The sequence below is a fragment of the Scatophagus argus genome, chromosome 14 (assembly GCF_020382885.2).
Source record: "Scatophagus argus isolate fScaArg1 chromosome 14, fScaArg1.pri, whole genome shotgun sequence".
Classification (NCBI taxonomy): domain Eukaryota; kingdom Metazoa; phylum Chordata; class Actinopteri; family Scatophagidae; genus Scatophagus; species Scatophagus argus.
In genome coordinates, this window is record NC_058506.1 from 20455835 (window position 1) to 20471289 (window position 15455).

At 43.4% G+C, this 15455-nt stretch overlaps 1 protein-coding gene across 1 annotated transcript; it reads left to right on the plus strand.

Moving 5' to 3' along the window:
- Positions 1-259: 259 nt before the first annotated feature.
- rsf1b.1 (remodeling and spacing factor 1b, tandem duplicate 1) lies at positions 260-14653 on the plus strand. Its single transcript, XM_046410716.1, has 16 exons — positions 260-465; positions 2107-2198; positions 3223-3315; positions 3600-3805; positions 3952-4070; positions 4370-7011; positions 7629-7913; positions 8072-8176; positions 8266-8345; positions 8498-8552; positions 8637-8746; positions 8982-9049; positions 9279-9492; positions 9601-9824; positions 10543-10722; positions 11159-14653. Exons 1-16 carry the CDS (start codon positions 312-314, stop codon positions 11731-11733), a joined length of 5202 nt encoding a protein of 1733 aa, XP_046266672.1. The 5' UTR covers positions 260-311; the 3' UTR covers positions 11734-14653.
- The last annotated feature ends 802 nt before the right edge of the window (positions 14654-15455 follow it).

The following is a 15455-nucleotide window of genomic DNA, read 5'->3' on the forward strand; positions in this document are numbered from 1 at the left end:
TGAAAAGTCTCCTCTGTGAGTGTTATATATTATCGGTTATTATTACTGTTAAACATAAACATGTAATAATCATCTTAGTCTTATAGTTTAAGGGTTATATGTGTTGATATAAGAAATGTAATTGACAGTAGTTACAGTTAATATGTAATTTTATCTGGAAGTACGTTTTTCTGACTGTATTGACACAAACGGACCACACAAGAATAATCCTCATACTTGCCTTCATGTTAAACCGATGTAGTTCAGCACATTATTTTGTTAACACCGGAAGTATATTTTACTCTGGCTGGCTTGATACTGGTGTGGAAAAGATGGCTGCTTCGGCGGCAACGGCGAGTTCTTCCCCTGGTTTGTGTCCAAATTACGCCGTGATTTGCTCTTTCCTGGAGCGGTACGGAGCGTTGTTGGATCTACCGGAGCTCACTTTTCCTCAGCTGGAGAGATATCTGCAGGACACATCCTCAGGTAGGGTAAAAAAAACACCCAGCTGCTAACGGGAGGAGGAGATACTTCAGCATTGCATTAATGATAATGGTACCGTGCTAGCAGGCTAGCAGCTACGTTAGCTAGTCGTGTGTTATTGTGTGGTTTTCCAACCTTCTTGTTTACTTAAATAGAAGTTAACTGCGCCCGAGAGCTGCCGCTCGAAGTGGAAAATGTGTCTGTGCTTTATTTAATGATTATTAACTTGTGGAGCACACCGAACTGTTCGAGGTTTTCTCTCACTTTTTAGCTTTTGAATAGGGCTTAATTTTTTCCAAGCACCCTTTATCTGCTGTTGTAACGTTACTCGTAACACAACACAGGCAGATATGTGCGGTGATAAAAATGTCTGCAGGACAGCAAAGGTGTTTGATAATCCATGCACCACGTCGTGGATTTCAATAATCTGTCGGTGAAGATGTCATTGTCCATGACAGGCACGCAATTATGCACTTTATTTACAGTTAAAATATTTTGCCATTTAGTGTTTCGCGCAGCTTCTGGCAAGGGACCCGTAAGAAGGACATCTTCCGGTCGAGGTTTTCAAAATAAAATATTTGTTGGCGCTAAAACAAAATCCTGACAGGGAATAATATACAGCGATGTTCTCTTTGTGCACCTAGTAACAGTTGTATGCGTGGATGTAGTATTGCTACACCTGTACGGCTAGGTACTCCACCTGACATCAGTCTGCGCGTACGTGTATATTTAGTTAAAGTGGTCCCATTTCCGTTTGTCTACCGTATTCTGTTTGACTTGACTAGTTTTTTTAATTGCGCTGGGTTGTTTTGCGCAGGCGCAGATGCGTCTTAAGTCTTCCTGATTGTGATATTTTTATTCTCACATTGACGACCGTTCAGTTCGGATAAACTCACACTTGTGTTTTAAAAACCAGCTTGTTAACGTTACATTTTTTTAAACTTAAATTGCGCAGATTTTCACCGTTCAGATTTTCATGTTCAGTGGCCATTTTGGAGAAATTCTTGCATTATATAAAGATTTTATAATAAAAATGTTGCTTTCTGTTGCTGATCATCAGCTGGACACAACGTAAGATATGTTTTGCTAGTTAGCATCCACATTAATGAATTCTCAAATAGCAGATGAGGTCTTTATTTACATCACATGCAGAGGGTATCAGCGTTTTATATTATTATAGTATTAAGCCCATTTTATCTACTATACTGTTGATAGATAACAGGGGCTGGTATGTACTGCACTGTACTACATACGCTTTTCCAATCGTGTCACAGGCAAATCTGCAAGTTGAGTTATGTAAGAATTTATTTATCAGATTCTTTATGACTGTTAACAAAGACCTGTTAAGAGTCTTGCTTCTATGCTAATGTGCATGTAAATGTTGTTAGTTTATAAAATAAAATAAATATTTCAGGGTTGGAGTCATCTGTTTGTCCGTTGTAAACACAACACTGTTACTGTTTATTGTGCCTGTGCTTCAGTTGGCAGTTAATAACACGGACATGAGCGTTTCATCAGCAATCACAGCCGCTGATATCTGTCACTGTTGTTTACTTTAAGCCTCTGATAAAATGTTTGTGACTTGATGCTAAGTTATGTTTAAAACATGTTTATAGTCTTTTTGTCTTTCCAATCTCTCCACAGTTCCAAAGCTGCTGGTCGATCTTCACGTCAAGTTGCTGAGGAAGATCGGCAAATCAGTGTCAGCAGACAGATGGGAGAAATATCTAGTAAAGGTAATCTTTGAGTTTTCATCCTTATTTACATATAATGCATGTGTAACAGAACAGTGATGTTGGCAAACATAAAGCTGAGTTAATTGATTTTTATTTTTTTGGCTCATTCGGGGGCAGCAACAGAAACATCAACAAAGCTGACATATTATCACCTTTTGGCGTTGGTACGGTGAACTTATTAGCATAGAGTTGCCTGTTTACACATTCATCCGACACAGAACAGCAGTGGCATTGATTTAGAGTCATGTTTGTGTCATCAGGGAGGGGTACTCCCTGGTGGTTGTTGCTCAGGCTTTCTTTGTCGGACTTTATGTACATTCCCGTAAAAATGGGCTTTTGGTGCATCGTTGTAGGGGACTGAAATGGCTTTTTTGTTACTAAAGGCTCCACGCTAACTCTGTCTGTCTGCTGTTAAGTGGCGGTCAGGTTGTGTACAGCAGTTGCCCGTTGATGCTTGAAATGCTGGTGATGATTCTCAGTAGGTTCATCTCTACGAGCAACATCTTTCACGTTAGTCATCTGATCCATTGTTAATAAGAAAATCATCGATTTGTGCCGCTTTACGACCAGTGGCAAAGTATCTGAAATCACATTTATTCCACCATGGGGCACTTAGGCTGTCCATTAAAGCCCTGATTTTAACTATTGTGAGAGTCAAGGGTGCATTTATGAAGTTGGTCCTAATTTCTTCTCACCACGTGGAGTCAATTTCAGAAACAACTGACACATGTAATGCTGACTTTTGGTTCAGCTTTGGTGATTGTTGAGTTAGTAGTTCATATTATTTTACGTAAATTTCCACAAGTTGTTGCTGAGAGGAAATTGAAATTATAAGTACTACAAAGATGGCAGAGGGTTTACCTTCCACCTAAAAAGATCCGTCCGCATTAAGCGTGTGAGAGTCTGTATGAATGAAAACACTGAAGCGAGCAGACCGCAAGAAATTACAGTATTTTAAGAAAAATGTGAAAAATTCACATTTGTTGCAGCCATTTGCTGATTGCATTTCTTATTTTTCTTGCAGGTTTGCCAAGAGTTCAACACGACCTGGGCATGGGAACTCGAACAGAAAGGATACAAGGAGATGCAGACCGAGTGCAAGGCAGCAATACTTAAAGTGAGCTCGCGGCCTCTTCTTTGTTGCTCTTGCTTTTCAGAAAAGCAGTCTGGTTTCCTCAGCCATTTAATGATTTCATTTGCAGAGAAAGAGACACTTGTGTAAAATAACCGACCCGTTTTTTTTATAGCTTTCAAATAAAACATCGCTCTGGTTCAGTTCCAGGTTGTATATTTGTTACTCTGATCAATACGAATGCAGATCCCGCTGTGCTGATTGCATACAGAAGTCAGCTTTTTTAACTTAGCATTTAGAAACATTCTGTACTTTTCTTCTTTCTCCAGTATTTGTGTGAGTGTCAGTTTGATGAAAACGTCAAGTTCAAAACTGCCATCAATGAGGAAGACCCAGATAAGATGCGGCTGCAGCCGATTGGCCGGGACAAAGACGGTCAGATGTACTGGTTTCAGCTGGACCAAGACGACAACGTGCGCGTTTATGTGGAGGAACAGGACGACTTAGACGGGTCGTCGTGGAAGTGCATTGTCAAGTAAGCTGACAGAAGTGGTTTTAATGGAACAAATATGCCGCAGGGACTGTGAAATGAGATGAAGTTTGGATGCTAACGCAGGTTCTGTGTGTTTATTTAATCTGAAAATGGAGCTGCTGTGTTCATCCACTCTGTTCTTCCTGTAGAGACAGAAACGATTTGGCTGAGGTTGTGGCGCTGCTGAAGACACAAATTGATCCTGAGCTGTTAAAAAAAGGCCAAGAAACCAAACCTGAGGGTGATGAGGACAAAGAGAAAGCAGACGGTAACGGTTATAGTTTTCAGTGGCTTGTTTACACATTACGTTTTGCTACAGTTTAAACATTTCTGCAAACAATATTGTATGTTTACATTTATAGCTGGGTGGATTCCAATTAGAATCTCTTCAGGCCAATCATATTCATCATGTTAATGCTACTCTAAGCAAACAGTTCATACTTCATGCGATTAGTCTTCTGTGAGTGTGGGAGAAGATCAATGCATAACATGTGCAAATTCATATTCTTCTCCGATACTTGTCTGTTATTTACGAGTGACCACTTGAGCTTCATATTTCCATTGCAGGTGAAGTTAAAAAGATTGAGGACACATCAGATGAAGACAGCAGAGACTCCAGCAAGGCTGTCGGCCCAGTCTTACCAAAGACGGAGAGTGATGAAAAAGTAACACAGAAAGACAGCTTGACATCGGAAGCCTCTGAGACCAAGTCATCACTGAATGGCGTCATTGAAGGCAAAAGTGAAGCAGAACTCAGCTCAGAGAAGCCTGCCGTGGATCTCAGCATCAGTGAGAAAGCCCAGAACATCAAAGAAGAGCCAATGGAGGTGTGCGATTCTAAAACGAGCACAGCAACAAGTGAACCGGCCTCTGAGTCCACATGTATATCACTAAAGGCAGAAAAGGGAGAAGAGGTGAAGAAGAGCAGCTCTGAGGAGGTACAGCAAAAGAATGACCAGCAGGCCAAAATTCCTTTGAAAAAAAGAGGAATGAAGTTCAGTGAAGACTTTGAAAAAAACAGCAACGTTATAGCGCAAAACCCTTCAGTTTCTCAGGCCAAGGAATCTCTGAAAGCCAACTTGACTCCTGAACCAACGAAGAAAGTGCCGAGTGTGAACGATCATGTTAATGGTGAAGTTGAGCTGATGTCGGAGAAAGGGCTCCAGAGCCACTTGTCTGAGTCACTGAAAGATGCTGCTGCCGACAAAGAGCCGACGACTGAACCTGCTGCGGTCAAATCTGTAGAAACCTCAGAAAAAGATTTGCCATCCACAGACAAGGTTGACGTGGAAGATAAAAAGGATGAAGCTCGCGGTGCAGAGAAGGTCACAGAGGGAGTCACGTCGCACCAACCAGACGAGGACAAGAAAAAGCTACATGTGCAGGTAGAAAAGGAAAGCACTGCATCAAAAGAAAGAGAAGAATCTCTCCAGACTGCAACAGAATCGCCTAAAGACATAAATAATGGACACGAGAAGTCAGCTAATCATGAAGAGCACGAAAAGGTAGAAGAATCCAAAGCGGTCGATATAAAAGAGCCTTGTACAGGAGACAAGGTCGCCACATTAAAGGAAACCGATAAAACATTAATGACCGGTGACTTGGGGAAAGACAAATCCAGTGAAGTTGAATCAAAAGAGTCAAGTCAGACTGAAGAAACCAACACGTCAGAGGTGACGGAAACTGCGACGGACATGAAGCAGGCGGAGGTCAGCGGCGATAAAGACAAAGAGACGTGTGAGACTAATGTGGAGGGTTCTGAAGACCCGACGCTTAAAGAGAAACCAGAAATCGGCAAAACATCTGAGGTGTCGTGCGCGGACGAAGATCCCGCACAGAGACCTGCTGACTCTGAAACCACGCCATCACCGCCTGTCGTTAAAATGACAGAAATACTTAAAGACGGCGAAACCACCGAGACCCAGGAAGTCACGCAAAGTTCTAAGGTCATTAAAAAAACAGACGAGTCATTAATCTGTGAGAAATCAGGAGAGACACCCCCCACCAAAGAGAGTGTGGAGTCCTCTGTTGTTAAAACGTCAGACAAATCCGACACGTGTAAACCCGCCGAGACGCACGACGACATCAAAGGTGTTGAGATGAGTTCAGGGAAAGACGGCGCGGCCTCTGAGACGAACGCTGAAAAGACGGAAAAGCCTGAAGAAAACAGGAAAACTGTCAACTGCGAAGACAGTGAGGTGCCTGATGTTAGCGAGATAAGCGACACGAAGCCCGGGCCCACGGAGGCGGGAGCAGAGGCCAGTAAACACAATCCGCCAAAGCTTCAAGAGGATGACAGAACTGACATGAACTCTGTTGCACATGAGATGATAGAGGAAACACCTGAAGGGAAAGATAAACCATCCAGTCCTGTTGAGAAGACAGACGTGTCTAAAGACAGTGATAAAGAACCTGAAAGAACAGACGCAAACCAGGAAAAAGAGGCTGAGGATCAGCCCAAAGAGGCGGAGGCAGAACACCAACCATCAGAGAGCAAAAAGGATGCTGACAAAGAAAATGACAAGGACTCGGAGTGTGAAGAACTGAAAAATGACAGTGAGAAACACCTGTGTCAAGATGAAGGAAGCAAAGAGGGCTCCCCAACAGATAAACTCTCAAAAACAGATGAAGCAAAGGAAGAGAAATGCGATCACAAAGAGAGCGAAACCTCGACGTCAGTGGGGGAATCTGGTCACCAAAATGTGAGCGAAGAACCAGATGGAAAATCCTCCAATGAAACGGAGAAATCGTCCCACCCAAGGGAAGAGCCGGACGCCGAAAAGCCCATCGATGAGGAGAGTAAAAGCAAAAGTGACGAAGAGGAGTCAACAACAAAAGAGGTGGCGAATGGTGGGGAAGCTCCAGCGGATGTTCAGGAGGAGGGCGTCTGTCGGAAAATGAAGCGCCCGGCCCACCGAAGGAAGGCTGAGCTCCAGAGAGAGGAGAGACTCGGGGATTCAGAGTCTGACACTAACACGGGGAGATCTCTTCGGAGGTCGCCCAGGATCTCCAGGCCAACGCCAAAGGCTGTAGAGAACAACGACAGGAAGCTGGAGAAAGCACAGGCGGCTCCACCGGCTGAGAAACACGAGGACTACAAGGGCGAGAAGGAAAAAGACGAGGACGATGAGGACGAGGACGAGGTGAAAACCGTGCAAAAGAAACCAAGAGAAAAGAAGGCTGATCAGGAGGGTCAACCCAAAGTCAAGGTAAGGTTAGCTTGCTGTTACTCACGCATCAGTGTGAAACAGGATTTTACTGTTTTCATTTTGCTTTGTATTTGACTGCAACTTTATTTATTTATTATTTTCAATATGCTGATTGTTTTCTCCATCGATAGAATGACTAAAACTTCAGAAAATATTGAGAAAAAGAAAAGCCAGAACGATCGCTGTGCTCGTTTTGTCCGACCAAACCTCAAAATGATTGCAATGAATTCAAAATAATCAAAAAGAAAAGCAATAAATCTTGACATTTGCGAAGCTGGAACCATCATTTAATTTCATATCGATTAACCGACAAATTGTTTCAGCTGTACTTTACTGTTAGTTACTTCAGTTTATTACAGATTATAATGGTGAGGTGGTCCGATAGTTGTATATAATTTTCTGCTGAGTTGTTGTGGAGTAGAAGTACACAAGCCAAGTGAAGTGTACCTAAATTTTTACAGTACTTGAGTAGATGTACTTTGTTTTGTTCCACCACCGCCCTCTGCTGGACCACAGGGCAAACTACTTCAAATGGTCTGTAGTACCAGTACAGGCCATCACAGTTTGAAACGCATAAATTGTACTGAACTTTCCTTTTGTTGTTGTGCTCGTTTAAGGGGAGAAAGCGGCGGAAGGTTCGCTGGTCCAACACGCGAACGCGTCGCAAAAAGAAAGGCTCGGAGGAGGAAGACGACGACAACAGCGACCAGGAGTCCAGCGATGAGGAGGACAGCGAAGAGGAGGATGACAGCGATGAAGACTACAAGGTGGAGCGAAGCAGAAAGAGGCGGAATCGTAACCGAGAAAGGCGAAGCTCGGACTCCTCCACGTCCTCAGACGACGACCTACCTCCAAATGACGACCCCTGCAAACACTGTGGTCTTCCAAATCACCCCGAGCTGGTGGGTACTAACGTTTCACGCAACGTGACCTCTTTAAATCCTGATTTTATTTGGTTCGTGTGAAACGAAAAGCAACAAATCCACATACTGGCTGAAGATGGAATCGAGGATGTAAACAATTAACTGTTAGCCAACACCTGTGAACGTCTCCTTTCCAGATCTTACTGTGCGATTCGTGTGACAGCGGGTACCATACAGCCTGTCTGAGGCCTCCCCTCATGATCATCCCCGACGGCGAGTGGTTCTGTCCTCCCTGTCAACACGTACGTTGCCAGTCAGAGCACCGAATCTTAAAGACAAAAATAAATTAAACGAGATAACAGGTTTCACTTCTCCTTGATTCCCTTTGTAGAAGCAGCTCTGCGACAGGTTAGAAGAGCAGCTGCAAAATCTCGACGCCGCTTTGAAAAAGAAGGAACGGGCAGAGAGAAGGTGAGACGTAGCGGAAGAAATACACTTTGACATCGCAAAGTCTGCCGTGATACGCTTTGATTCAACTCAACGGGAAGTTAAGGGAATAAATTAATTTTTGTTTGACTTCATTTCAACGTGATGTTCTCACTCGTGTGTTTTATCTCCTCCAGGAAGGAGCGTCTCATCTACGTCGGAATCAGTGTTGAAAACATCATCGCGCCCTCGGTAAGGACAGCATATGACTGGACATTTTTGTCAGATCAGCACTCGCATGTTGACGTTTGTAACACAAACTCTCATCCCTCACAGGTGGAGGAAGAGGAAGTAAAGCCAGAGATCATCAAAGAGAAGAAAGAAACAAAGAGAAGTAAGAGCTGGGGTCGAAGGTCTACCAGGGCAAAGAAGTCCATCAGCTACAGGTGGGACATGCACTTTTCAAGATCTCACAAGTAGATTAATCCTCGAATGGTTCCTGTTGTTTCTCTACTGAGATACCAAATACACTGAATGCATCAACGATAATTTTTTTTTCCCTGGAAGTGATTCAGCTGTTGGTTACCGAGCCGCATGTGGTCGGCGTTTGAGCAAGGCTGATGAAGTTTGATGCGATCTGTCACCTGTAAAATGGAATTTTTGTCGATGTTAATTTTTCAGATTTGACGAATTCGATGAGGCGATCGAGGAGGCAATTGAGGAAGACATCAAAGAAGCAGAGGGTGGAGGTAGGAGGAGTGACACCAAAATCTCCATTTGGGTCAGGGAGGACGTTTGCCCACTTTTCTAGTCTTTGTGTTAAGCTAAGCTAGTCGACTGGTGGCACTTCATATTTATGTTAAAGTGGTTTTGATCTTCTCTTCAGACTCCTGGCAACAAAGCAGTGAGCGTACACTAAAGTGTCTTAAGAAAACGTTTTGTGATATTTAGTGCAGTGATGATGTTTGTTTTTCACAGGAGCTGGTCGGGGTAAAGACATGGCTAACATCACAGGCCACAGAGGAAAGGACATGTCCACCATCCTCCAAGCAGAGGAGGGCAAGGAAAATGGCCGTCCGCCACGACCTGTCACCGGTCAGCGCAGGAAAAAACGCCGGCGACTGAATGACCTGGACAGCGACAGCACGGTGGACGAGGAGGAAAGCGAGGAAGAGTTTTGCCTCAGCGAAAGGTAGGAACGGAAAGGCAAAGCCGCGCTGACAGCAGAGCCGAATACTGAACTCCGTCAAAGACTTATTAACGTTCACACATTTGTCCGTTTCTCCCCGGCTGGACGCAGCTCAGAGGAAGAGTTTGTCGCGTCAGATAACGAAACAGAGGGAGAAACGGAGGCCGACTCCAACAACAGCGACTACGGCAGCAACAGCAGCGGTAGGCATCGCACGTCTTCGGGGACCAGGTGGCAACCGCAGCGACGACAAAGCGGCAGAAAGCGGCGGAGACCGAAGGGCTACTCGGACGATGAGGAGGACGAGACAGATGAGGAAGACGAGGATGAAATCGGTATGCGTAGTTAGCCAAACGTGTGCGTACTCTCTCTCTCTCTCTCTCTCTGCTGTTAAAACCACAAAGAGTCAGAGTCCGTTCAGTCGACTCCCGTGGCTTCTCTCCTCGTGAGCAGACGTGATTTCTTGTTAACGGACGAAAACTGAAAGCTCACGTCAGAGTGTAGAGTCTGAGAGTTGAGTCTGTTCCTCTTCACAGTTTCTAGAGTTGGTCGATTTTTCAGTTGGAAACGGCTGGACGCAGATCGATGTCTTGAGTCTTGGCAGTCGTGTCGTTATTTCAGACTAACAGATAACAGGTTCTAATGCAAAAATCGCAATAGACATTTTACACGGTGTGCAAAAACAAAACTTCTGAGTTAATTAACTTACTATATCAAGGACTCCTTTCTTCAGGTGGACCTTAAAATGGGATGTACATTTTTAACATTACATTTTTTGACAGGCATTTTGGCGCAGTAGATGTGAGAAAGTTTTCATTGCACTGATTTGACCAAACAGACCAGGAGTTCATCAGTCTGTACTCGGTGCTGAAATCGATTTAAGTCAAAATAATCATTCAGTCCAAGAATATCTTATTGTCTTTGAAACACTTCAGCACAATCAGCACTTGTTTCATTCTAAGGGTCTTTTTAAGCTGGCTTTCAGAAGGTTAATATCCTTACATTTGTAACCCCTTATTCTTTTTGCGATTATCATTTTTTGTGTGTTTCCAGTGACTGAAGGCTCCAGTGAGTTCAGCGACAGTGATCTTGATATGAGTCGACGGCGATCTCGGCGGAGTCAGAAGAAGACGGTGAACTACTGCGAGACATCTGAGTCTGAAGGCTCTCAGGCAGAAACCAACCGGTCCAAAATGAAACCCAGACGACGCCAGGAGACCTCCGACAGCGAGGGTCAGTCAGAAACGCTCAGTATATAATTCAAGAAATGAATCTGGCTCAGTGCTAGTAATGATGATTATAAGGTCTTTTTCTGTAGTACGACTGTCATCAAATTCTTTTATTCTCTGAGATAGTGTTAACCTTCTCTCTTACCTTGTAAAAAGTGTCCAAGGTCGGATCTTTACTGGAGGCAGTAGTGCTCATATGGCTTTTGTCCACAGGGGGGCGCCAGAGTCAACAAAAGTGAAAGTTAAGAGAAGCTGCTTTGAGATAAGCTTAAAAAAAATCTAATAAAATTACGAAAATAAACCCCTAAAGTTCCTTTAAGTTTAAAATCCAAGAGGCAGATAACGTTAACATATTACAAGTGTGCAAAAATACCACAAATCACGTCTAATCAAGGCAGAACTACAGGCGGCTAAAGGTTCCTCTTGCTTTCTTTTCCCAGCGAGTTTCTCCAGAGACTCTGACGAGGAAGAGTTGAGGGAACGGAGGGTGAAAAGGAGAGCCGACTCCTCCGAGGAAGATTCCCGGCAGCGGCGCCGGCGGCTTGCACTAAAACGCAGGAGAGCTTCTGAAGACGACGACTCGGACGACGACTCGGACGAATCGTCGGAGGAGGATCGTCCCGTCCGTAAACGGGTGAACCGCATCGACTCGGACGACGACGACGAGGAGGAGGAACCGGAGGAGAAACCGAAGGAGAAGAAGGCAGCTGAAAAAGCAGACGAGGAGTCAAAGGGAACAAATGCAGTAGACTGTAATGCGACGGAGCTGCCACCCGCCAACGGACAGAGCCAGATGAAGGGCCTTGAAGGCCTCGTCAGCCGGCCGGCTGCTGCCGCAGCTCCAGGCCTCATTTCAAATGTGGAGGCGTCCAAAAACATCAGTGGCACGCCAGCTTCTGCCATAGCACCAAACGGTCTGGTTGGCCAGGAGATGGCGGCGCAGGACGATGATGAAGACGACCTGTTAGGAGTCACAGACCTAGTGGACTATGTCTGCAATAACGAAGACTTGTAAAAACAAAATCGTGTACTGTTTCATTTTTTTGTGGTATTGTATTTTTATATTGCTTAACTTTATTATTCCCTCCCCCACCAACACTTCCTCCCCGTCCGTTTTACTTGTGTCATCAGGAGCTTGAGTCTCAACAAACTCTGCAACATGAGAACTGGATCCCCGTCACACGTCTACAGCGAATAAGGGCACCAAACTCTCATTCGTTTGGTAATAATCAGTTTCGCTGCAAACCAACCACGTCGGCCAGCTCCACTGCCAAACCACCTCCTTCCTCTAAAAACGTGTCACTCATTTCATCTGTCATCATTTTCTTTGTTCCATCCAAGAGTTATACAAACTTTAGCTCCTGCTCTCGTCTGTGTTCATGGAAAATTGGCCATGAAACTGTTTATTGTGTTGGAAATATTTTTAAAAATTTGAATGGCAAGTGACTGGGACGTTTTACAGGAGTGAAAATGAGGCTTTCCGTAACTGATTTGAACTTCTGGGCGCCCGTTAAAAATGAATCATGGTTATACGTTGTATCCCTTAAAGGAATAATTTGACATTTTGGGACAAACTCTTATTTATAAGCCTTCACTTAGATGAGAAGATTGATGGCACTCTCACGTCTGTACTGTAAATACATAGCCAGTTAGCTTAGCTTAGCCTAGCTGACTGCTTTACTTTTAATGAGCTACACAAAGAGCTACGACTCTTTAGTGCTGGTCCAACAGAGACGGAGCTGCCACAGCAGGACCAGAGAACTGGGACCGTTTGTGGCATGAAAATCTGAGTCCTTAGGGAACAAAGTCCAACAAGCATGTTATGTCTCGCTTGTTAAACTCCTTCAAAAAGGCGTGAAGAAGTCGATTTGCGCACTCCGTTTTGCGCGGATTGCCTCTTTTGCCGCCTTTGGGCGAAGCGAGTGTAGCTGCTTCCTCTTGTTTTCAGTCTGTATGCTAAGCTGTGCTAACCATCTGTTAGCTGGAGTCTTGTATTTAACAGGCAGATCTGCACTGTGTTGTATCTGCTTTTCCAGAAAGCTAATGAGTGTGTTTTCCCAAAATGTCGAAACTATTCTGGCTTTTTATAGACTATTTATTCTTGTCGAGTAACCTTCTAGACTAATGACTAGTCGTCCAGCCTCCATTTGTCAGCCCTCCTCTTTGAACATTTTCGTTGGATGGTAGAGTAGCTTTTGTATATTGTATACATAACGTATATAATTATTTTAACTATGTGCGCTGCCATCAGTATCAGTGGTGAACTCCCAGGATTTTGGATTTTCTACGTTTGTTTGGGGAAACAAAATCAGAAGTTAAACTCTTTCTTTCTTTTTTTCCCCCTCCTTGTCTGATTTCCTCATATTACATTTATGTTACCTTTTGTGATTTTGTTTTTTAATAATGTATTTTTTTTGTATATCTAAACTTTTATGTGTTGTATCTTTGAGCGAAATGTAAAGTGTCTTATTTTCTTTGTACATTGTCCTTCGTGAAAGGTTCAAAAACCTTCAAACTCGTGGCTTTTGTTAACTAAAATAACACTAATTTCTAAAACGCCCCTCTTTTCTTTTCTTTTCTTTTTTCTTTCTTTTTTCATTCTACTCCCCCCTCAAATCTTCCTGCATACAAAAGCTTCTGTTCACGCTCGGAGTTTTCACAATCTTGAGTTGACGTTCCGGTCGAGTTGCAGTAAACTGACGGCTTTTGAGACCTCAAACCGGTGCAAGATTGTGAAAACTAAACAGCTTGGTGGAATAATTTGTTTTAAATCGATCGTCGGGATGCAGTTTTTGAATGAGGGGGGTGGACAGAAAATAACAAACCAATGACTTCACTGACCTCTGCTGGAACCAGTCTGTGTGTATATCTGTAGTTTTTGCTGTAATATATTTAGAGGCATTTTTTTAATCACGGGGAAAAAAAAATATATTGGGCAATTCTTTGGGATTGCATGAGTTTCTAATAGTTTTCTTTTGTAGGGGAAGTAACATTGGCACAACAGTTTTTGTAAGAAAACCAGAAAACGTTGGCATGTTTTAAGGATCTTCTGACCTGTTGCGTTTGTGCTGAAGGACTTGTGACGTCGATGATGCAGGATGTCTCGCCATTTGCAGTCAAACTGCATCAGTAAGCATGCGCTGACCTACTAAAGGTGTGTTACACAATCTCGGGGAAAGAAAAGATTATCGTGGGACAACAACAAAAAAAAAAAGAACAAACAAAACACAAAACCCTAGACATCTGATTTAAGAGAGGAAATGAGGCCTGTTTGTAAAATATTTTGTAAAATAGTCTCAGCATGGTCTTCACAGAGGATAAACCACTCTATTTATCATACCGTTTTGATACTGGCTGTGGCCGACACACGACTTCCAAGACAAAACTTATATGTGCTGCTTGCAGTGCACACAACTAAGGCTTCTATACACAATATTTAGCTGTTAGATTAGATGGACAGAATATATAGCAAAGCCAATTCTACAAATGTAATAGAAGTGTGTGTGTGTGTGTGTGTATGTGTTCCGGTGGGTTTGAATCAGAGTTAAGGAACGTGGAACGTCAATGTGCTGTGTGTTTCCCTGTTTTAAATTCTCCAGGTGGATGAGGAGAATGTATTAATGTGTGTCTCGCGGTTATGAAATAACCTGTAGCAAGACCTGCATAGGAATGGAGAGGAAGGATGGAGGAGTGGAATAAAGGCTGCGATGGCGATTAAGGGAGGAAGTTGGTGCCAATGACTCAAGTGTTAACAAGAGTTTCCTATTTACCTCATGATGAATCTGGGAGGAAAGACACCCTGTCCACTGTGTATAGATGCTAGTAGACCGGTCGTTGGTGTTTTGTCTGCTCCTTACATTTTTGTTAACTTTACTGTTATTTCTTATGAATCTGATCTTGTACATTTGTCATAATAAAATGGGTTTGAAGCCTCACTTCTCCTCACTTCTTCTCGTCCCATGTGACTTTTGATGTGGAAAAATGATGGTCCGCAAAAGGTGCTTGTTCCTGTGCTACCTGTTTTGAACATTAATATGGCAGCCAAGTAATCAGCAGATTAACTTGGCAACAAAGATCGTCATTAGTTTCGGCAGTGGTTTCACATTTCAGATCATGGAGCTCCATCGACATTTTATACGGTCGGTCAACTCAGCGCGCAGTCTTGATGTACTCCTGCTAAGCAGCCATGTAGAGTCAGTCACATATTAGTTGTGTTATATATTGTGTTGTTTATGCGCTGAATGTTATGTGCAGAGTAAACAGTTCAGTATTTGGCTGAATCAGACAGCATGAGAGCAGGTGGGTGCAAAGGTCGCAGTTGTGTAACAGATAACACTTCTTTTTGGCATTACAAACCTGTCTGAGGCCTCTAAGGGCTTCACGCTCTGCAGTTTTGTTCATTTTCTTATAATATTTCGTGCAAAGCAGAAGTCACGAGTTGTTTAAAGTGCAACGCCTCTCAAGAAATAACCTGAAAAATATAAATACTTCCATAAAGTGTAACCAAGCAGAATCTGTGCAGGTTTGTAAGCATGCAGCCTGGTGTGTTGCACTCAAAGCTGAATGGACACTCACACCACATTTTGGTCAGTTTGGAGTGTGTTGTTGATGCACATTAATCTCCCACAATGCAATGCGCCCGGGAACCTGGAGAGCAGCTCACAGCTGGACCCAATTAAGTAAATTGTAGGGATGGTGGTGAAACGGCTCCAAAAAGTGTTGGAGAAAGGTAGGAAT

Bases quoted from the DNA above. Each gene is read 5' to 3' on its own strand.
- rsf1b.1 (XM_046410716.1), top strand. From the start codon at position 312: ATGGCTGCTTCGGCGGCAACGGCGAGTTCTTCCCCTGGTTTGTGTCCA. The intron at 3,806-3,951 runs GTAAGCTGACAG...TTCTTCCTGTAG, and splicing joins TCGTGGAAGTGCATTGTCAA to AGACAGAAACGATTTGGCTG. The intron at 9,493-9,600 runs GTAGGAACGGAA...GGCTGGACGCAG, and splicing joins GAGTTTTGCCTCAGCGAAAG to CTCAGAGGAAGAGTTTGTCG.